General features: G+C 40.5%; 1 protein-coding gene across 1 annotated transcript in view; it reads left to right on the top strand.

Annotated features, from left to right (window-relative positions):
- The window catches only part of Phlpp (PH domain leucine-rich repeat protein phosphatase), a 63,589-nt gene that overhangs the window by 17,697 nt on the left and 23,213 nt on the right, over positions 1-22,679 (top strand). Inside the window, exons 3-6 of the mRNA XM_090383384.1 lie at positions 2,203-2,263; positions 5,853-5,948; positions 6,063-6,224; positions 8,694-8,882. Of these exons, the coding sequence (XP_090239510.1) occupies positions 2,203-2,263; positions 5,853-5,948; positions 6,063-6,224; positions 8,694-8,882 (508 nt within the window). The remainder of the gene's footprint in view (positions 1-2,202; positions 2,264-5,852; positions 5,949-6,062; positions 6,225-8,693; positions 8,883-22,679) is intronic.

The following is a 22,679-nucleotide window of genomic DNA, read 5'->3' as shown; positions in this document are numbered from 1 at the left end:
GAAGGGAATTTTATTCTTTGTGATACCCGCAAAGATTTTGATATATTCACCATACAAAAGTAGCAGCCTCCAAATCGTTTGTGCGTTCTTTCCATATTGGAGGAGAAGCAAAAGATATATACGCTTAGGAATACCAGGAAACCCATCCCTATAACGTTGACTTGCAGCTACCAAAGCATATATGAGGTGGCCACAACTTTCCTAGATCACCCACAGACATTGCAAAATAGGCTTCATACGTACTGAAAAACATGGTGCCACATTGATTCACCAGCTTCGGATCTCTACAAACATAACAGAAGGAGTCTGCAGATTACTTACACGCTCACTTGGCAGCCATAGCAAACCTCAAAAACAGTTATGCTAATACTTACAGGCACAACACCCTGTAAAGTTTTCTATAAACTTCTTTCGTCGCCGCCGTAGCCAGGTGGGCAGGAGCAGTGGTGCAAAGCACACGCTTCTTGATTAGACTCGGGGTTCGAGCCTGTCACCACCAAATACGGAAAGGTCAGGGAATGACCACCGTATATCCCCGAGCAGTATGGCCTTAGTTGCTCCTAAAAACCAAATAACAACATAAACTTCTTTAACTGCAAATTAAAAAGTAGCGCGGCAGTGATTAAAAGGCTGGCGAGTTCGAATCCTGTCAGCCGATGCGCTGGAATTTTTATGGGTGTTTCGCAACATTTGCTACATTGGTTTGTCTCGGGCAACAGATGCGTGTTTTATTTCTAGAAAAGTCGGGCTTTTCATCCAGTAAGGAATAAACCACCGAAAAATACACGCAATTACAGATACAATATACTCGCGCCTTAGTTACTTTGATACTTAAAGATCGATACCTTCAATCGGTGCCTGACTGGATATTCCACGCGTCCCTCCCACTCGCAAGTAGGTCAAATTCCTGCGAGTGTTCCTCGAACCCGGCATTTCATAAAAGAACACATTCAGTACTAAAGTCCCAAGGGATTTAGAAAAAACTTTCCACGGGTGTTTTCTTTTGCTCAGTGCTCTAGACCGAAGTACGCGTATCGTCCACAGCACTTCAGAGTTAGCTAAAGAAAATGAGGATTAGAATTTGGGCCTTGAAATGGGCCAATCTCATTTGGCAATCTTGTCTCCTTTGTGGTCTTACTGTCTGTGATCTTACCTCCCAAATACTACTGCGAAACAAGTCTGGTGCACAACTTTCGACATACACTTTCGGTGCACAAATTATATTTACATTTGGTAATCTGTATAGAATTAAGGAAGGCCATCTCAACCTGGAAAATGGTAGGCTGGCGTGTCTCTGCAAGAAACTTAAGCGCTGAACCTGCGTTTCACCCAACCCCCGGAGACTTTGTTCGTTTTAAGACACCGCTGAATTCGATTTATTCAAACCACGAGTGCAATAATAAATCCCCCGTCAAAATGCAGTGGCAAAGATTGTTGCGGCAGAGTTAGCCGTTAAACTCAGTTCTTATCTTGTACATATTTTAATTTTATTCTTCCCCCCCCCCCTCTTTTTTAATTTAAGGAACTGAGAATTTTATAATTAATTTTGTCTGGTCAGATGTTGGTAACGTGTTACATATCCTTTCTCAACGAGTGTCCAATTTTCAGTGCTGCAGTCAACAGTACCACATCTTCGTACAAACATTGTACAAGTTGCGTAGCAAACTTTGAAAGCGGGCTGCAGGCACAATGGGTAAGGGTCATCGACACGAACAAATGGACTCGCCCCGAATGGGCATCGTCAGCAGGTGCAGCAGGAAGATCAAAGGAGACGCTGAGCACGCACACCACAGTGGAGTGCAGACGGGGATGCACTTCAGTCGGGGATGCACCAAACGCACTTGTGTCACTCATTTCCGGTCAATTGGGAAGACGGCAGGTTCGCTCAGTGTTGCGCCAGCGTGGGAAAGAGGAGTTTCCTCAAGAACTCGAGGGTCACGTATTTCTGCCGGTGCCGTTTTGGTGGTCGTATTTCCGTTCTCCGTGGGGTGCCGTTTCTGCGACGGAATGCTCGCATATGGCCTGCGAAGGAACTATCAACTCTGACAGCTGAATTAGCAACCTGTCAGTTTACTTGCTGCAGTGCGCGCGGCGACCACCTGCCCCACTCACACACACCACACGTGTGTTCTTTTGAATAGCTATTATATTGAACCGCCTTGATTAGCTGTCTGAATACAGATTTCCTTTCTTTCATTTCAGAGCTCCCCCGAGTGGAATGTCTTTCGACGCCATCTTCTCTGCACGTTCTCAATGTTTCCTGGTAAGTACAGAAGCGCAGTTTCCTTTCAATTAAGATTCTATAACACGAGTCTAGGTTTGAAGCAATGAAAGTTCGAGCTCTACTTTTCGGAACTTCCAAAAATCAAATTTGCTTAAAGTGCGACACACACCTTTAGTTCGGTGCCATTCGTTGAATGTGTCCTCTCCTGGTGATGTGCTCCTTGTTGGCCAGAGTTTCACAACTGAGTCAAGCGTCTACTCTTAATCTGCAGTATTTCTGTGCAGTCAGACTGACAGAATGCGCTCTTGTCCAGAAGTTCTGTGAGCTCGATGCCTCTTTGAAAATAAAATCGGAAATTACTCGGCTACTACCTCAAACACTTCTTGCCATGTGAGAGAGGTTCTGCAGTTTTTTACAACAGGTTTTGCTTTTCTTTTGTATTTTTATTTGCATTTTGTTTTTCAATTTGGCTCTAGTCTGCATCTAAATTTAGATTTTGTATCCTTGAGAGTAGAATCACGTTTCCTACTTAGTATTACAATGGCTAAATGATGCGAGGAGATCAATTTTTCTGCATTTACTGAAAGAGAAGAAAATTCTATTACCCGTCCCTCTCACCAAAGAGTTGCTATCCAATTTCACGTTAAACTTCACCAAACTCTTCGCCTCGACCACCGTCGCTGGCAATTCATTCCAGTGATGTATAACAAGCTGCCTGAAAGTAAACTTCGAGATCCAGACTATTACTTTCTAGAATTTTTGACCTGCGTCGCCTACTTATTTTCTCTTGTTTAAGGTGAAAATACCCCTCCCTCATTCATTTTACTAATTCACTTCGGGGTCTGATATCTATCTAATCAGACTGGCCCCCCCCCTAAGATGTCTAGTCCAAGCTTTTCTGCCGACCGGGCTAGCCGGGTGGGTAAAGTGCCTGCCTGGCAATCCAAAGGTCGGGGTTCGAATCCCACCTGTGGCTTGGATCAGAGTAGAAAATGAGAAAAACCTTGGGAGGTGCAATATGGCCACGGAAGCTTTTCTAAGCCGTCCTTCATAGGGACATTGATTAGCGTCCCTTACCAATTTGGTTGCCCATCTCTCAACCTTTTAAAGAAATTCCATGTCTTTCTTGAAGTGTGAACATAATATTGTAATATAACAATAACTTGAACAGGATGTTCTATAGATCCGCTTTGACCATCCTTATACAAAAAGGCATCTTTTTCCCCTAATTATGTAGGCCCTACGACGTGCTTTCCTAGACGTTTCTTTAAACTGCACGCAAAATTTCACGTATGACTGAATCGTAAAATCTCCCCACTCGAGTCTTTCTTCTTGCACCACTTTTAACTCGAAGACCTAAACTTCAATCTCCACTTCATTTGTGCAACCGATCTCAGATACTTTATGCAAATGGTGTGGTTCTGATCATTAACCACCTTTCCTACTGTTAAATCATCAACAGGCATTGGCAACTTCCCCGTGCATTTCCTCATCAATGTCAGTAAGGAAGATAAATAAATAAATTGTCTGTTTTTACTGAGGGACTTGAGGAGTTCACAAGGTGAAGAGAATACAAGAACAGCATTGGGGAAGGACTATACAAGAACAGCATTGGAGAAGGAAGGAGTCAGCAGGACAATGCTCCACGTCATACCGCTTGCGTTCCGACGGACCGATTTGAGGATATGAGCGTCGAAAATTTGGACTAGTGAGCCCTCAACATCTACAGAGAGCTTGGAAGGATTGGATCGTCGGGTGTGAGGAGTGAATGCCTAAAAACAGAGCTGGACTGGTCATCGCTGTGAAACCAGAGGAAAATATCCAACGACATTTATCCAAAAAAAAAAAAAAAAACTGGTGGAGATAGTTCACGGAACCGTAATGCGGCTAATGGTTTCAATACTAATGGTCGTAGATATGGTGTCCTGATATTATTAGAAGAGCAGAGTATTTAACATCAAAAGAGTCGTTGATTTTGTAGACACCAATTAATATCGGGAGAGAATTTTGTCGGAGAATTTCCTCGTACTGGAGATCGAGCAAGTTAGCGTGTCTTTGTCCTTTTGTCCTTCTTCATCGCTGGTGTGGTGCGTGTAGAGCTATCTCAGCACACCCTTTTTCCTGATTGCTATCACTTAGTATTTGGCTGTTATGAGCTACTGAGAAAGATAGCGTAATCTTTGACGGTTTGAGCTGTTCCTGAATGTTTCACTGATCAGCTGTTATAAGACTTACGAAAGACTCGTAAGCTCACCTGCCACTGCTTTATTGCTGTGAATTCTTGTCGACTGATCTCTGGACAATTTTGAATTGTAAAATTCGACTAAACTCACTTGAAGTGAAAAGGAATTATTGCTCCACGTTAGTATCTGCTGTGTAAACTGTTGTATATACTTCATCTTTACAATATACACGGTCTAGCTGATCACACTTCATGGACTAATGTCATTAGTGGATTCTCCCAGGGTTCGGTGTTGAGATCATTGTTGTTTTCTACATTGATCAATGATATCGATGACGGTATATCAGGCTTAATGTCGAAGTTTGCAAATGATACAAAGGTTGGCAGAGTTGTTAATGACAGTAATGATGGTACGCTACTGCAACAGTATCTAGAAACGTTTGGTAGATGAGCTGAGAAGTGGCAACTGAAGTTTTAACATTGACAAATGGAAAGTGCTCAATATGAATAGCAGTAACCCCAGAATAACGTATTCAACTTCGCGGTACTACACTCAAGGTAGTGGAGAATGAAGAAGACTGGTGGGAGGGGGGTAATTGTGCAGTCAGATTTGAAGTTTTCAAAGCACCGAAAACTGGCTGCCAGAGCAGCTCATGGGGTTTTGTCAGTAATATACAGGAACTTTGCTAGCAGGGGTAAGGAGGTGATTATCCCTTTTGTATAGGGCAATGGTCAAAATGTCTGAGTTTTCGTGTGGCAGTCTCCAGGGTTTCTCACATACGCCACAAGGCAATAGTCAGGCTACACCTTGAGTACTGCATACAGATCTGGAGGCCTCATTTTAGGAAGGGTGTAGAGCCGCTGGAACGAGTATAGAGAAGGGCAACGAGATTGGTGAGGAGAACAAAGGGTTGCTCTTATAATTTGCAGAACTTAAGCCTTTCTTATCAAGAAAGGCTTAAGTTCTGCAAATTGCAGGAGAATAAGAACCTCTGAGGTGACCTAATGGAGGTGTATAAGGTCTTGAATGGTTTGAGCAGGCTCAATGCTGATGAAATTCTTCCTGTTGCTCAGATTACGCACTTGACAGGCATAAATTCAAATTGAGAAAAGACAGTTGTAGAATAGATGTGCGGAAATTGCTGGAACAAACTTCGATCTGTTGTTGTGGAAGTTGATAGCTTAAATAAATTCAAGGAAGAACTGGACAGACTTTTGGAGCGAATGGATAGGTGAAGTGTGAAGTTTTTTTTGGCTGAATGCTGTATACGCTTGCTTTCTTGCATCATTGTCACTATTAATGCTAATGGATGTGTGTGGGGAGAACATTGTTTCGATTTTGGTTAAATAAAGAAAAAATGTTAGTCGAAAGCTAGAGTATGTTACTTTAGGGTATTTAAATTTCAGCTTCTACCATTGAATTATCTGTAAAATGTCATTTTTCAGGAACCACTTCCAAGAGCCACCGAAATGGATATGCGAAGCCCCTCTCCTGGTCGAGTTAGACGTGAGCCACAACGGACTGGAATCCCTCCCAGACAGGTATGAACGCATTGTTTTCTGCGGATGATCTTTCATACATTGCAAAAATTGTTAGCAGTTCCGTTCACATTCTTTTTCCTGTGGCTTCACAGCTCTTTTGGTTTCTCTGCGCAGATTCCTCAGTTCCAGCCAAAATTACCTTCAGGTCCTCAGGCTAAACCACAACCTGTTGTCGTCGATTCCTCCTCACGCCGTGCAGAGCTCGCTGAGGTGTCTACACATTCAGCACAACAGGATAACGCACCTTCCAGACAGCCTCTTTGCTTCACTGAATAGGTACGGTGGCATTGCTTTTTTTTCAAGTTTCAATATTTTGGCGGCAGTGGAAGATTTTATGCTTTTGCAACATAATGCTATTACATAAGTGTACCAAAATATTGTCATATATGAGATCTTTAGAATTCGTCTAAGCTGCTTCCCCCCCCCCACTAGTTTGCCATGGCTACCAAACGAAGTGCTCGTTCTATATTTGCAAATATTATCTACGACCGAAATCAAAATTTCGATCCAATATATTTAATTTTTTTTATCAAAATTTAATCTCAAAATTGCTCTTAATGTGTCCCAACATTTCGTCTTCTATTCCTTGATGCCACACAATGAAGACCTGTCAATTCCTAATCCATCTTCAAGAGAACTGGATGATGACTCTGGTGAAAGGGATAATTGAAACTACACCACCAGAAATCTGTTTAAGTAGCGCAACATTTACTTAATCACCGAGGAGTGGATGGCGGATGACTTAATGAGAGACTTGGGTTTAACGAAATCCACAGCAGTCCCCCTGATATCTCACTCATGAGTGGAATCTGTGGTATCCCAGCTGCACGACTTCTACATACGGAAAAAGAACTGCCATTTATGTATGCTTTTGTACCGTTGCGGAATCGGGGGGAGGGGACTAGAACAGTCAGAGGAATCGACAAAAGGTTTTGTACGGTTGTTAAAGAACACGAGAGGGACCTTTCGAGACACTGATGTGGGTCCCAGACAGAAATTGTAGTTTAGCCACTGGTTAGAGAGGATCAAGTATAACCACTATACGAGTTAAAGGGTTGTCTGTGGGAGGACTTCAAGTGCTGGGCTTGCGAGGTGTTTTCTTGCTTTCAATGCTTCTAAAATGGTTGAGTGGTATATTGGCATTGCAGGAGAAAAGAATGATGTGCCAGACTGAAGCAACTCAATTCTGTCGATCTTGTTAGGAGAAGTTGAAATATTCACACAATGCAGTAAAGAATACTTGGTTCAAAGAAACCCAGTCTCGCTTTTATCAATGAAGTCTGAGTTTGAAGCTGGGCAAACAATTGTTTAAAATATTGGATTCTCAAGATGACAAACAAATGCAAACATATGCAGCGTGTTTCCAAAATTGTTCGGTGCATATTATTGGTCCACAAATTAAGCAGATGTTGGCTTCACAAGAACTGAAAGGCAAAATGACACTTGCTGAGCGAAATGCTTGGCAGTTCTTTTGCCTTGTAGTGAATGGCTTTCAGAGTGAAAATTGACAAGTTGATTAGTGAAGAGCATGGGGAGTGAAGAGCAAAAACTTTAAATGTACATTGTTGAGGGAATTTTTTTTTAATTAATCCAAGGATGGTTTCCATTGCTTAATTTGAAAATCTTTAGTTTCTTGTTTACTAGCAACTTCTGTATCGAATTTTGCTAGTGTTAATAGCAACGATGAACACTCTGTTCTGTGCAGAAGTTAAACACTATAATAAACTTGATATAATGTTATTGCATATTTACTTTTATTTCTGGACGGGCAAACAGTTTATGCTATGCAAAAACTAAGACAATATTCAGAATCAGCAGACTCAAATTCGTAAGAGATGCAGATAAAGAGAGCCTTTTTGAAAATTTCCGCAGATGGTTATTTACCAGTATTATTTATCACTTAAGGTATTATTTTTAATACCTCCTATTTAGAGTCCTGCAAGAAAAATATATAACCAATTTCGTGGGGAGAGGAAGCTACAGAAAGGGTGAAAGTTTGTAAGGGATTAGGCTTCAGAAAGATAAGTATAACTTTGGTCAACGGTGTGTATCGATTCTCTTCATGAATCGTTGTCCGTTTGGCTGATAGAAAGAAGGGTTATATGACGTTGCGAAAAATCTAATAACTATTTGGAGACCTACTGAGCTGTAGTGAGAGAAGTACTGTTAGTCTCGCGACCCAGAGACAATCAAGCAGCACAGCTCCTGAGCAGGAAAAAAAAAGTATTTTAAGACATAAACGAAAAAAGAGATTCTAGATTGCAGCATTCGTAATGGACTCCAGAGTGCGAAGCTTGCTAGACGTTATTGGCTGTACTGAGATTATCACTTCAGCATTAATTCCTGTGCACGAAGTGGAATGGTGAACCGTCGCTTCTTCCTAACGATCACATCTATTTCAGCTGACTCTTTCGCATCACTCAATGCAATTGGATTGCTTTCAGTTTGAAAAATAAAGTTGAAATGCCACCAAGGCGTGCAAAAAGCACAAATGTTCTATTTTTGTTTGAGTCTACTTCCGAAAAACTAAATTGAAGCGCAGGCGACTTTACGAAGATTAACAAAGAGTTCTTCTTAACAGAGGAAGAATTGGTAGTTTCTTCTTAAGCTTCAACCTTGCGAATGACATCATTCTAAGTTCTGCATCGAAGTTGCGAATTTAGTGCTGTATTTAACTCGTAATTTAATATTTCTCGCAGTTATTCGTTACGCAACTCCTAACTTCTGCGCGTTGTTCTATTCCAGCCTCGAGGAGCTCAACGCCTCCTTCAACCACCTCTGCCACGCGCCATGTCTGGACTCGTGTCCGAAACTCAGGAGGCTCTACCTGTCGAGAAATTCCATCAAAGATCACGATTTTGAGAGGATCTCCAGGTGCTCAGGCTTGCACACTCTCCACCTGGGATTCAACGGCATAACCCAACTCCCTGAAAGGTGAGCTCCAATTAATACGCTTTTCAATATATCTTGAAATGTTAGGTATTTTGACAGAATTCTAATAAACCGAAAAACGCAATAGAAACAGGGAAATGTCTAGACTCGGTTGCTGTTCACTCGAGGTCTGTATTTCTCAAGGTATTATATGAAAATATCTTGAAAAATGCACTTAAAACGCATAACATTCTGTCGGTCGAATTCAAGATTCCAATGAAATTACTTGGCTATAATAATATCAAAGTAGCGCATAAAAGATTTATAGAGCCTAAATTTAAGCGGTAATTTTATTTTATTGCGATTTATAAAAGCTTTACCAAACCAATTTATATATTTCGTTTTAAGAACATTTAAAATCGGTAGAATTCGATGAAAACATTACTTCAAACCTTTCTTTTTAAAAATTTGAAATATTTCAATGCTCCTCGGAAAAGTACAAAACTGCTGAATGCGGAAGAAAAAAAGTTGGAAACTTCAATTATTTGTATCCATTCAAACTGGTTTCTCCGCGTACCAAGGCATGCCACTGAGTAGTGCGCAAAATTGCGGCGCTTCCAGTAACTTTCAGCTTTAAGGTGTTGGACAAATATAAATTCATTTTAATATTCATCAAAATTGCTTATTTGACATTCGCCTGTAATAAGGACAAAACATAAGAAACTGGCAAGTCAGAACTGCATGGTCAGCAAGTGACCATAACCCCATAACGTTTGAAGTTGTTATGGACTCAGGCTGTATGGCAAGAAGGAACTCATACGATTTCCCAAGGTACAGGACTCAGGGTGCAAATTGGGAAACTTTTGAGAACAGGCTGTGCGCAGAAGCCACGGCTGATAACATTGAGAGAATTGGGCAACTACCGGCAATGGAGCAGGTGGGAGCCGTAAATGACCTAATAAGGTTGGTCTGTGATGCCTCTCTCGCAAAGAAAAAGAGAAAACAGAATCATGTGCCCTGGTGGTCTCAGGATCTCACAAATCTGAGAAATGAACTGAAAAGTGCTCGGCGTAACTATCACCGTGCCAAGAGAAATAATAGGGCTAGGGTTGAGGTGGACCGTCTGGGCGACCTTTACAAGCTGGCCAGGCGGACCTACTTTAATCAAATTTATAGAGAAAAGAAGAATGCTTGGGAACAACTGGTTAAATCGACACTAAAGGATGAACCGTGGGGACTTGCTTACAAAATTGTGGCGGAGAAATTGCACCCTGGTGAGATCGTTTCGTCTATCGTGGCTGATGGGCAAGAGACTCTTTCTTGGACAGAGTCGATGAATGCAATACTGGATGGCATTATTTGCCAAGACATTTGTGTACCAGAGAGTACGGAACAAACAAATTTAAGGATGGAGCACTTGATGTATTTTGGATTAACTGATGAGGACCCGTTTACTAATCTTGAAATTGGCGCAGCTATTGACTCTTTGAAGGATAACAAATGTCCAGGCTTAGATTTACTTGAAGTTGCAATATTAAAAAGAATCTGGACAATCAAACCACAACTAATTGCTAATCTTCTTAATTCCTGTTTGGCTGACGGGTGTTTTCCAACTCCCTGGAAGCAAGCCAATCTTAAAATTCTGGTTAAAAATCCTAACAAACCCCTCAATGTTCCATCCACCTATCGTCCTATTGCATTACTACCAGTGCTAGGCAAGGTTTTAGAAAACGTTATTGTAACTAGATTTATGAAATATTATAAGGCTAAAAATCTACAAGTAAACACTCAATTTGGCTTTACAAAAGGCTGTTCAACTGTTGATGCTATAAAGTTTGTAATGGATTCGGTCTCGAATGCGGATTCCAAGTATGTCCTCGGCCTTTTTGTGGACTTCAAAGGGGCCTTTGACACCTTATGGTGGCAAAGTGTCCTGGCGAGGTTCCGGGAGGCCGAGGTGTCTGCTCCCCTTTATCGACTAGTTTCTGATTATTTCCATGGTCGTAGCCTAGTGGTGTATTCTGGTGTCTGTTCGCTTACTCGTGCTGTTACTCGGGGTTGCCCTCAGGGATCAGTCCTAGGACCGATCTGCTGGAATGTGGTTCTTGATGGGTGGCTTGGGGTACAGCGCGACAAAATTTTGAAGGCAGCATATGCAGATGACTTGACCATTTTGGTTTTTGGAGAGTCTCGTAGGGAACTTGAAGAACGTGCGAACGAAATCTTGGAAGACCTTGATGGTTGGTGTAGTATGCACAAACTACAGATTTCTATTGACAAAACTAAACAAATGCTTTTGAAAGGTTATTTGAACCTGAATAGGCCCCCCAGTATAAAAATTAATAATCAATCCATTAAAATTGTAAGAACGTATAAATATCTTGGAATAACGATGGACGATAGATTTAGTTTCGTAGCCCACGCAAAAAATATGCTGAACAAAATAAAAGTCTTAACTGGTAAAATCATTAGAATAACTAAAAATGTCTGGGGAATTAAACCCGCAACTTTAAAGTTATACTACGAGTGTATTTTTATACCAATAATTTGTTATGCTGCAGGTGCATGGGGTTATCGTGTTAATAACTGTTTAGTCTCGAAGTATTTGACTCAAGCGCAACGTTTCTTTCTTCTTGCAATCACAAGAAATTGCAGAACAGTGTCAACAATGGCACTCCAAGTACTGAGTGGAAAACTTCCCATTCAATATGAAGTTATTTATCACTACTTACAATATTATCGTCGGAAAGCTTTGCCTGCAAGGGTGAGCAACTATTCAATTAATTTAGACATACCAACTAAGGATGATAATTGTAGAATTAGAAGAGAGTTTGTTAATAGTTGGCAATTAACTTGGTCCAATGCAGAAGTTGGTAGAGTTACTTTTAGATACTTTCCCAACATATTAGAATTTACCAAGCAACGGTTGGCCTGGTTTTGCCCAGGTCTGAATGTGTCTTTTCTTCTAACAGGGCATGGCAGCTTGAACTCCAAATTGTTCTCTCTGGGGTTGGTTGCCTCTCCATTGTGTAAGTGTGGTGCTCCTGAAACCATGGAGCATTTAATATTTAACTGCTATCTCTATACAGACTTAAGAAATAATCTACAGCTTCTTACAGAAGTGTACAATGAAGATGACCTACCATGTTTTGTCAATGATAAAGAAAATTTCCTAGCTTTTTGTAATTTTGCAGATAAATTGTTTGCACGTAGGAAGAGATTAATTGGAGTCGATCTGTAAACAGTGATGCCAAGTAATCCAGAGTCTGTATTCAAGGACAAGCACTTTTTTTTTTTTTTTTTTTTTTCCTTAAAATATGTTTTCTGTAAACAAGTCCTTAGTTCTCTTTTCTTAAGTAATTATGTTGATTCCACGATGGTAATAATGTTGTGTTTTGCAGATTATTTGCCATAAATATAAAATTAGATTTAGTAGAATTAACAGAGGTTGTCTGTTGGTTGTGTTAGTGGTTCTTGAGCCGAGTGTGGTTTCTGTCAAACTGTGACTTGTAAAGACTACCACGATATTAATAGCGATTTTGCGTACAGTGGAAAAACTGGCTGTGCATGTTGTAAATATATGATATTGAATTGTAAAACGCTGACAGGGTGCTACTTATGTATGTCCATGGATAGCGCCTCGCTATTTGCCTTCTGAGTTTAACGGTGAAATCTGGTAGTGTCGGATCAGATAATCATAGCACCAGCCAGGAAAAAAAAAAAAAAAAAAGTTGAGGTAAAGTGGTTGAGTCCTGTAAAACGACTGAACAAGTGTGTCTGGTTGCTGTGGCCTAATACTTTTTAAATGGTGTTAATTAATGTAATGAAGTGTTATTCATAGTTTTGGTTGTCTGATTAAGTCCCCCAGGAGTGGTGATCGTACTCACTTAGCTAATAGTAAACATTGTATATAGTTTTTTTTATTTTTTTTTTTATTATTATTATTTACTTTATTTATATATATATATATATATATCTGATAATTAAAATAAATATGATATTTAAAATAAAAATAAATAAATATGGCTACATAGCCATATTTATTTATTTTTATCACTTTTGCCTAACTTTTACCTCACATAATATATATATATATATATATATATATATTATATATATATATATATATATATTTTTTAACTCTATCCACTATTGTAAACTTCTCTCTTCTATTTCATGTGAGGTCTATCTCTCCCTTATCTTCTATGCAACCCCCCCATACCTCAATTGTTACCCCTACTTCCTTTCCCTTGGGGCTCCCAGGCTTGCCTGACAGCCCCAGTAAGAGTCTCAACTAGAAAGTGAAACTGGCGCGCCTCCTCGTGGCCAAGGTTGGGAGTCAGAGGGCAGGGGACCAAGTGTCCCCTGCCTCCTGGCTGCAAAGTCGCCAGTGCCGGCACTCAACACTCATCATAACAAGACACATACTTACACACCTACATACATACATACACTTGCCGGCCTTCACCTTTTCAGATGCTACAGCGGCATATAGGGGAAACCCTGGAGACCGCAAATGAAACAAACACACCTTGACACCTTGTAATAACGATCATCGATGATCCCACTTGCACCTGTGGTGGGACTGAGAGTTGGTCGCACCTTATGTATGACTGCCCCCTGTATGAGGATCTTCGCTGCACCTTTATCACTTCCTTGACCTACATACCCAAAGACCAAGAAACACACCTGCTTGATAGTAGGGAGGAATATACAGCTTTTACGCGTTTCGCACAAGAGCTCTTCAGCCGAAGGAAATCCTTATCTACAGTTCCTGTACCTGCGCCACAGCAGTCCCAAGGAAGACAACAGACGGTTTGAGACCATGATGGACTTTCATCCAGACTAGACAGTCATGAACTTGACTGCCACACCATCAAACGGACAACTATCTGATGACTGGAGTTTGAAAGCTACCATTGGATCGAATTAAACCCCTGGATTGGACACCACCCGATGTCGATGACAGAGGCGCCAAATGGCGATCCTATCTGTGCTCAATTGTACAGTCACTTTCGACCCCATTCCTTCCCCTTTCTTCGCCTTCACCTGATTGACTGAGTGTACATTGACTGGTTGGGGATGCCTTCGCCTATATCCCCTTACTCTTACTTTCATTCTCCCTCTTCTGTACACCCTGTACTACCTCACTCTATCTAATCGCTGCTTTTTTTTTTTTTAATTAATTAATTATTTATTATTATTTTTTTCTTTTAATTAATTTTTTATTTTTATTTATTTATTTATTTTTTTATTTTGTTTTATTTAATTTTTTTTATTATTATTATTTTTTTTTATTATTATTTATTATTTATTTTTTAACTTGGTCTCCGCTCAGGAAGCTGAGGCGACCCTGACGGAGACTAGCCAGAGAACTATGGGCAGCCTGGCTACCTCCTAGTGGTGTGTGCGGACAACGTGGGGTTCCACCAGGGGCCCTGCGGCGAAATGCCAGGACACACAACAGAACCCTACACAAAACTACACATTCAACACACTACACTTTTCTGGCATTTACAGTGTTCTGTATTTCTTCACAGGGTACATATGGCGCAGATGTGGGAAACCACAGGTGGCGCCCGACCCTAACACTATGCACACTATGTAATAACGATTCATTAAATAATTTAGCTGATGACGCTAAATAGAAGTTGGCTAATCCTGAAAGCAGAAAGCGTTTTGCTATTTTCTCAATTATTTTATTTCGATCAAAGTAGACAGAATATTTAGCCCCTTTAATGTGTATAGCAAAGGGGGAAAAGAACACCAGTATAAACACCAGATAAGGGGTAGTCTAGTATGAAATAATAATACAACACGAAACGAAACTGAAAACGTGTCTTGTGTACTTCATTCGCACTTTTCATTTCCCTAAAAAATAAAAAAAAAATATTCCTTTTTACGGATTACCAGGTTCAACTTAGGGAAATAAAAATTTTGTATTTTTTTTTTTTTTTTTTTTTGAAATAAGGGATTTAAAAAAAAATTGAAATCGAGGTAATGGTGCTGCCATCTCGTAGCGGAATTCAAAAATAGAAATGCCTGGGAAATAACGCTTATTCGCACAAAATGAAAGTACAGTAAATAGCTTTTCGTTTTTGTATTAGTAGTGGCAAATGATACAAAGAAACAAGCTTGTACATCAGCCCCCCCTTCCCCAATAAACGATCAATATTCTCTTCTAATAAGTCTAATTCTATTCAAACTACCCACTCCTGCAATTGTTCAATGACAATCGCTATTTATCAATCCTACATCTTTCGCAAAGCTATTTTTGAGTTTTTTTTTTTTTTTTTTTTTTTTGTGTTTATGTTGTTAATGATTAATGGCCAATGATTGGCGCTGGTCTCGCGTCATACGATGATAAAATTCAACAAGATGTAAACGTCCGGCCGAGTTAAAATCGTGCGATGAAAAATGTAAATTATTTTTACAATCCCAGTTGACACCACCAGAGGCCGCCACGAGTATTAACAACAGCTTTTCGCAATGAAGTCGGTGATTATTAATATTAGCTACATGGTGCAAGGAAGCCGAGACTTATGCTGCACCAGCTAAAATAAAAAAATAATAAATTTCTCGAGTTACCCTGAGAGAGAGAGAGAGAGAGAGAGAGAGAGAGAGAGAGAGAGAGAGAGAGAGATGATATCCAGCTCAGGACCCTGAGTGTGCCAAGCCCATACTCACCACATGTGAGCCTCTGGGATTGATGATCAGCAGCTGTCTGTTGGCGAGTGGGCCTCGTTTGTCCGTTCTGTTCTCTTCCAGTTTGTAAATTGATGATAACTCTGCGATTATAGGTCCATCAGGGAGGCGCTGTGGTCGCGTTCTGTATCAGTTTACGTTTGACTTTTGTGAATTATAATTATAGTTTAATTATTTTATAGCCGATTTTGCGCAGTACCAGTTGTTTCTACAGGAACTGTTTCTCCCGGCCTTCGTGATCGATGCTTTATTGATCGTCAGTTAAGTGTTTTTATCTCGATTACACCGGATTTATATTCGTTAGGCCTAGTTGCCATCCACGTCACTTACATGCCTGGATTGTATTTTTATTTGTAGTTATTAGATATTATCAAATCACTTTGTGCGAAATATTACAAAGTTCAAGTAATATCTTTCATTATTCATTGAACATTTCCTTGTATATCATTATTTTGTATAAATGGAGCCGCAGATTTGTATTATCTGTGCGATGAATACCTATGTTGTAGCATCTGTTCTCACTTCTACTGTTCTTCAGTTGCATTCCCTTCAATCGCCAGCTAACTAGAAAAGCCCGCAACCGTTGAAAGTGTGGGAACTGCCTCCCCATCTCTAAATCTTCCACCTACTCTTCCAGTTTTCGTTCATCTAATACTGATATCACTTCTAATGATAGTTCTAAAAGATGGTTAATCAGTCACATTGATGATCTGAACTTGTCTTTAATAACTAATAAAAACTTCATCTGAAACACTATCCTTGCAGCGTAGTAATTCTTTGTTATCTAGCCTTCTCGAACGGCAAATTGCTGTAACAAGTGATCTTTTGGGATCAATGAATAGTCTACTTCAAAAAGTACAAAACCTATTCCAAATGCATAGTAAGATTCCTACGCATGATGCTTAGACTTGCCCACAACTTATTTCCAGTTCTACTGTAACTGAAGCCTGTACATCAGCCATTTCATCTCGTGTTTGTGTCTGCTGTTCTGACAATGTTTTTACTGCAGTCCAGTGCACACTCTGTAAAAACCATATGTCAGCGTTGCCTCAAATATCTGCCTGACGATGTTCGTACACATCAGAACCCTTGATCTCACATTTGCCTTAAGTGCTACTTTACTTCTCCGTCTACTGTTGGCCCTCTGAGTGTCTCCCATTCAGCACCAATCTCTAATCAATCGTCGTCGCACTTTCAATCTGTATCAAGTTCTAATGGGCCTCCTGTCTCTACTATCTCATCTCTCACCCCAGCTTAACAGAATTGAGTATCTCTGCAATATTCTTCTTTCTAGAGCTCCCAGTAATGAACCGACAACCAATCCTGAAATTATATCCGGCAACCAATCCTGAAATATTATCCCTCTTCTTGCACAAACTGTCACCCTTCAGATTCATTCATTCAGACCACAAGAATTGTCTGATTTATTCAGACAATGCTTGAGAACAGGACCATTATTGTTCGTAATGGCAATCTGCGCTACACCAGGACTATTACAGCTGACGTGACGGGACGAACTGACATCATCACCTTTGCCGATGATACTGCTGAATACATCAATGACTTAATCCTTCAGAAAATCTGGAACCTTGAGGCTTTCTCCGGTTTCGGACTTCACATCAATCCTGAGAAGTCAAAACAGTTGACTCTCAAACGGAACCCAACAACGGTGCTACCCATTTTAAGAGGATCCGCGATTTCTACCGTCCAAACAACATAGAGATCTGGGCGTTCTTTTTGATCAAAAGCTCTCCTTTCTACCGCACATAGACCACTTGCAAATAAAGTTCTGTCGATTCCGGTAGATGATTAAACAACTAATGCACGTCCATGACCAGGTTGTTGGGTGCAGATATATTAAGACATGTGTTTATGCGGTCATACTCTATGGCGCCGAATTTAGTAGTAGTAGTGGCATGTGATGCAAGAAAGCAAATATATGAGCTTATGCAGCATCAGCCAAAAAAAAAAAAAAAAAAATCACACCATTCCCTCCAAATGCCTGTCCAGTTCCTCCTTAAATTTATTTAACCTATCAACTTCCACAACGACAGATGGAAGTTTGTTCAAGCAATTAACCACCCGCTGGCTAAAGGAAATTTTCCGCACATCTATTCTACATCTGTCTTTTCTTAATTTGAATTTATGCCCCCTTAGATTCGTAATCTGAACAAGTGGAAGGATCCCATCAGAATTCAGCGTGCTCAACCCATTCAAGGCCTTATATACCTCAATCAGATCACCGCGCAGGTGCCTAGTCTCCAGCCACTGCAATTTGCAGAACTTAAGCCTCTCTTGGTAAGAGGATCCCTTCATTCCCCTCACCAATCTTGTTGCCCTTCTCTGTACATGCTCAAGCAAATCTACATCCTTCCTAAAATGAGGCCTCCAGACCTGTACGCCGTACTCAAGGCGTGGCCTGACCATTGCCTTATACAGAGGGATAATCACCTCCTTTTCCCTGCTAGCAAAATTCCTATATATCATTGACAAAACCCCGTGACCTGCCCTGGCAGCCTGTCTACAATGCTCAGAGAACTTCGGACTGCACAATTACTCCCAGGTCATTTTCATTTTCTACCACCTTAAGTGTAGTACCACACAGTTGGTACGTTTCTCTCGGGTTACTTCTACCCATATGCAGTACTTTGCATTTGTCAAGGTTAAACTTCAGTTGCCACTTCTTAGCCCATCTGCCCAAATTATCTAGATCCTGTTGCAGTAGCACACTGCCATTACTGTCATTAACAACCCTGCCAACCTTTGTATCATCTGCAAACTTCGACATTAAGCCTGATATACCTTCATCAATATCATTGATAAATATACAAAACAACAGTGGACTTAACACCGAACCCTGTGGGACTCCACTAATAACATTAGTCCAAGAAGAGCAGCGCCCATTGATTACCACCCTCTGTCTTCTCCCACTTATCAATCCTTTTATCCATTGTAGCAACTTACCCTTAATACCATTCTGCTCCAATTTGTACAATAGTCTTCCATGCGCAACAGTGTCAAAAGCTTTCCTGAAATCCAAATATATGATATCAAAATTATTTTTTGCATCCAGTTCCTTTGTAACCACATCATAATATCCTATCAAATTTATCAGACAAGACTTTCCCTTAACAAACCCATGCTGTGTCTGAATTATTGCTGCAGTCTTGTCTAGATGATCCTGCAATGCATCTTTAACCAGTGACTCCATTATTTTACTTGGAACAGAAGTTAAACTAACTGGTCTGTAATTACTTGTGTCACCCTTCGATCCCCCTTTGTGAATTGGGGATACATTTGCACATCTCCAGTCCGTGGGAACCTCCCCTGAGTCCAAGGATGCTCTCATAATTATGGCTAAGGGTTTGCTTAGTTGCTTTGCCGCCTCCTTTAATATAACTGGATAGATCCCATCCACCACAGGTGCTTTTCTTACGTTTAACTTCAACAATTTTTCTTCCATTTTTCTCTCAGTATTACAAGATCATTAAGCACCCTGCTACAATTTGATAACCTTCTGCCATTTTCAAACCTTAATAACTCCTCATGTGTGAATGTAGATGCAAAATACTCATCAGTTTGTTTGCTATCTGAGCAGGATCATCAACAGTCGAACCATCGATGTCAAGTGGACCAATCAGATTCATCTCCTTCCTTTTAGAGTTTATATAAGTAAAGAAATCCTTGCTGTTTTTCTTAGCATCTTTTGCCAAGGATTTCTCATCTTTTGTCGTAGCAGTTGAATTCTGGACTTCAACTGCTACGACCCATCTTAGACGGATTTTCGCGGGGGAATTGTGGCTAATGCAGTGGGCCATATGGAAATTTCGGCTTCCCCCTCTACCAAGGACCACCCAGATGGCGGCAGCTCTCAACTTCAGATGTTTTTGCCATCAAAATGTTGGTCAGCATTATTTTAGTACCAGAATGCTGGGCTAACTGACCCGTGAAAATGTTGCAAGACATACACTCCTTGGACGGCGACCTCTACAAATTCGCAGTGGATAAGAAATATAGTCAGAAAGCACTCGATCGAATTCCTTCCCAGGACCACATCAGAGGACACTAGAACCTGCTCCCGAGGGCCTATCTATCAGTGCCATGGATCCATCACCCCAATATTCAAACCTTTCTGGAGTCATAATGCTGTTTTTTTTTTTTCCATCTTTGTTTATTATGTTGTGTAATTTCTTTTATGTAAACCCCTGGCTTGTATCCGTGAAGGGAGTTGTATACAGCAATGTGCCTTCTGTATATAATGAAGAGTTCTTCTATGTTACAGTCTAACACCGTACCCATTGGGAAATCCCAAGGCCTTTGTCCACTTCAATGTACAATGTAGCGTTCCAAGCTCGTTCTTCACATCCTTCAACTGTAGGACTACTGAATTCCTAAGCCTCACCCAACAAATACTATCAATCAATCTTCCATTGCTGATGTTTTTGATTATGAAATTGTGAAAGAGTTCATCCAGAATGATCGCGCACAAACCTAATTACTCGCAGGCCGCGTGACGTAATATCGCGTGGCCTGTGAGTAATTGGGGCGACTGCGGCCAAGAATAACAGATCAGAAAATCCCCCAATGTGGGGGGATTTCGCATTAATCATTGTGGCTATATTCCTGACTATACTATAGTACCACGATGCTTTAAATGCCTTGGCTACGGCCATTCAGTTAGGACGTGTACTCAAGAAGCTCAAACATGTGGTCACTGCGGTTGTTCAGGTCATAATATTGCAGATTGCCAGAATAAAGACAAACCCCCTGAATGTCCGAACTGTAAGCGGAGAAAAAAGAACTATGCTCATTCATACAAAGATGCTAAATGCCAAGAATATTTAAAGGCGCTGGAAATTATCAGATCTAAAACTAGTTATGAATAATACACCTCCAATCAGTTCCAACACAAGCAGTACAAATTTAAAACAATTAAATTTTCTCCAACTTAACTGTCAACGTGCGATTGCAGTTATGCATGACCTCACCACAACCGTTCTTGATCACTCTATTCATATCATGGCCCTACAGGAACCTTACTCCTATAAGGGATTAGTAAAAGGTTTACCTATGCGATTTAGAGTCTTACAATCTGACCCAGACATTACTGGTACTGGCGGAAATGCAAGAAGGAGAATTTGGACAGCTATTGTCATTGCTGACCCTAATTTAACTGTTACTCGGATTTCAAGTCTTTGCTCTGCACACGCAGTCTGTGCCTGCATTGAAGGCTGGTTCGGGAAATTTTATCTTATCTCGATTTATTGTCAATGTGCCCAACATAATGATTCTATTCAACCATTTGTGAACTATATTGATTCCGCCGTGAGAGCTTTACAGAATGAACAAATATTCCTGTTAATGGATGCTAATGCCCATTCGACACTGTGGAATGCTCAACAAACAAATGAAAAAGGGGAACTTTTAGAGGAAGTAATTATGACACATCGTCTAAAAATTCTTAACACACATGGACATCCACCGACTTTTGTTTCCACACGTGGACAATCATTTATAGATGTCTCCTTGGCAACACTGTCTTTGGCCCAAAGGATCTCGGATTAGCAGGTTAAAACTGATTGGGTAACAAGTGACCATAATGTTATCAAGTTTACTATGACAGATATTGTTTCTCGTTCTAGATCGGATCCTTTTGATGTGCCTCGTTTTCACACTAGGTCTGCAAAGTGGCAGGTCTTTGACAAGGTAATAAAAGAAATGTTTACTCCTGAGCAGATGGGTATTATGGAATCTCTTCCTTTGGATAATCAAGTTGAATTTATACAGAACACTATTATACAGGCTTGTGAAGCCTCAATGAAATTTAGAAAGCGCAAACCATATCACGTTCCTTGGTGGTCTTCTACATTAACTGATTTAAAACAGCTTACTAGAAGGACTAGACGTGAATTCCAGAGGGCGAAGAGAAATCCATCGCGTACGGTACTTGAATTGACGGTTTTACAAAGTAGATACAAACAAGCAAGACGAAATTATCATAATGAGATTCGCAAACAAAAAAGGACTTCTTGGGAGAGTTTAATTAGCACCCAGGGAAATAGTGATCCCTGGGGACTTATTTACAAGCTTGTGACCAAAAAGATTCCACCAGGGGAGATTTTCACTTCTGTCACAACAGCAGAAGGTCAAAGTACCCTATCTTGGTCTTCTACTATAGATAGAATATTAGACGTAATTATACATCAAGATTCTGATACTAATATGTCACCGGAACAAATTGACATCGTACATTTAAATTCTAACTACACAGGATTGACTGAAGAACCTCCATTCTCTCTGGAAGAGGTCGAATGCGCAATAAAATCCATGCGCTCAGGTAAATCCCCTGGGTATGATAAAATTGAAGTTGATGTTGTTAAAAGAGTCTGGAAAATTGTACCAGCTTCAATATTAATTTTGTTTAATTCATGCCTACGAAGTGGTGAATTCCCTAGAGTGTGGAAAAGAGCTTTGCTCAAAATCTTGCTTAAGAATCCCAAAAAACCGGCTGAGGATCCATCATCATATAGGCCTATAGCCCTTCTCCCAGTTCTGGGAAAGGCGCTAGAGAAGGTTGTTGCCAGCAGATTAATTGCAGCATATGCCGACAAAAGACTTGCTTCTGGAGACCAGTATGGGTTCACCAAAGGACGAGGGACAGAAGATGCATTAGTTAGACTTCTAGATATTCAGGCTGATACAGATTCCAAGTATTTGCTCGGCCTCTTTGTGGACTTCAAAGGGGCCTTTGACACCCTTTGGTGGCAAAGTGCCCTGGCGAGGTTCCGGGAGGCCGAAGTGTCCATAAATATATATAAGCTTTTAAAGAGCTATTTTTCTGATCGTACCATTTCTGTCAAATCTGGACTGGAGGAGGTTTCTCGCAGAGTTACAAGAGGATGTCCACAGGGGTCAATACTTGGTCCCTTGTGTTGGAATCTGGTTTTTGATTCCTGGTTGGTTAAGAGTTTTCCAGCTATTCATATGATCGCATACGCTGACGATCTTACAATATTAATCCAGGGTAATTCTAGGAAAAGCCTTGAAGAATCAGCAAATGCTGTGCTGTTAGAACTCTCCAACTGGTCTTCAACACATAAATTGCAGGTTTCAATTGCAAAAACGTCTCAGATGTTGCTTAAGGGAAAGCTTGAC

This window comes from Mastigoproctus giganteus, chromosome 10, assembly GCF_048544385.1.
Source record: "Mastigoproctus giganteus isolate SK-2022 chromosome 10, ASM4854438v1, whole genome shotgun sequence".
Classification (NCBI taxonomy): domain Eukaryota; kingdom Metazoa; phylum Arthropoda; class Arachnida; order Uropygi; family Thelyphonidae; genus Mastigoproctus; species Mastigoproctus giganteus.
The sequence above is the reverse complement of the archived record's forward strand: the minus strand, read 5'-3'. Positions and strand labels throughout refer to the sequence as shown.